General features: G+C 53.0%; 1 protein-coding gene across 1 annotated transcript; it reads right to left on the bottom strand.

Annotated features, from left to right (window-relative positions):
• Positions 1 to 255: 255 nt before the first annotated feature.
• Positions 256 to 910, bottom strand: LOC131925083 (diphosphoinositol polyphosphate phosphohydrolase 2-like). Its single transcript, XM_059280341.1, has one exon. It carries the CDS (start codon positions 793 to 795, stop codon positions 256 to 258), a length of 540 nt encoding a protein of 179 aa, XP_059136324.1. The 5' UTR covers positions 796 to 910.

Below are 910 nucleotides of genomic sequence, written 5' to 3'. Positions count from 1 at the left end.
TGGGGTGGAAGGTTATAATTAAGGCTCTAAAAAAATCCTACATGGCTTTGGCATCTTAAAATATTTTTATGCTATTTTGTTGTTTACTTTAAAAGACTTGAAAGCATCTGAAACACATGCAAATTATTTGAAATCCCTGCATGGCAGATTCAGAATTTGCCAGTAGCAGTCATATGTGTTAGAAGAAAAGTAAAAAAGCCTCTCCCTGTGACATCATGACAGGACACGGGGGGGGGGGGGGGGCGTTCCCCAGCTCTATCTTACACTGGACAGCACCCCAGGGGGCTGTGCAGCAGCAGTCACAAACAAGGCGTTGCTGTCCGGGAGGGAAGAGATGGTGGAATTCCCATTGGTTGGCGAGCACCCCAGCTTTAGTTTTTCCAGATACTCTGCGTGGACAGGCTTATGACACTGCAGAACCTTGATTGCATCTTCTACTTTGAACCACTCTCTCTTCCTTCCTATATTCACAGAATCTTCCCAGTCTTCCAATATTTCAGTGACTGTCAGAACATAGACATATGTTCTATGCTTCCGGTCTCGATTCTCGAATATTCTCAGGAGTCTGCCTAATTTTCCTTTGACTCCAGCCTCTTCATGTACTTCCCTCACAGCAGCACCGCCGGGCTCCTCTGGCTCCATCCCTCCTCCTGGGACAATCCACTGGTCTGGGTACCAACTGCTACTCACCAACAGCACCTCATCCTCCTGCTCGCTGCGGAAGCACAGGCAGGCCGCCCGCTTCTTGAAGCCCTCGCGGTCGTACGTCCGCGTCTGGTTGGGCTTGAACTTCATCCTAGAGCCGGGCTCCCGCTGCTGCTCCTGCTCCTGCTGCTGCTGCTGCTGCCGCCGCTGCTCCGGCCGCCGCCGTCGGGACCCGGCCGCCGCCACCCCGCCGGGGAGTCGGGCC

Source organism: Peromyscus eremicus, chromosome 15, assembly GCF_949786415.1.
Source record: "Peromyscus eremicus chromosome 15, PerEre_H2_v1, whole genome shotgun sequence".
Taxonomy (NCBI): Eukaryota; Metazoa; Chordata; class Mammalia; order Rodentia; family Cricetidae; genus Peromyscus; species Peromyscus eremicus.
Note: the sequence above shows the minus strand (reverse complement) of the source record. Positions and strands in the feature narration are given on the sequence as shown.

Excerpts from the sequence above, each read along its gene's own strand:
- LOC131925083 (XM_059280341.1), bottom strand. The coding sequence starts at position 795 with ATGAAGTTCAAGCCCAACCAGACGCGGACGTACGACCGCGAGGGCTTC.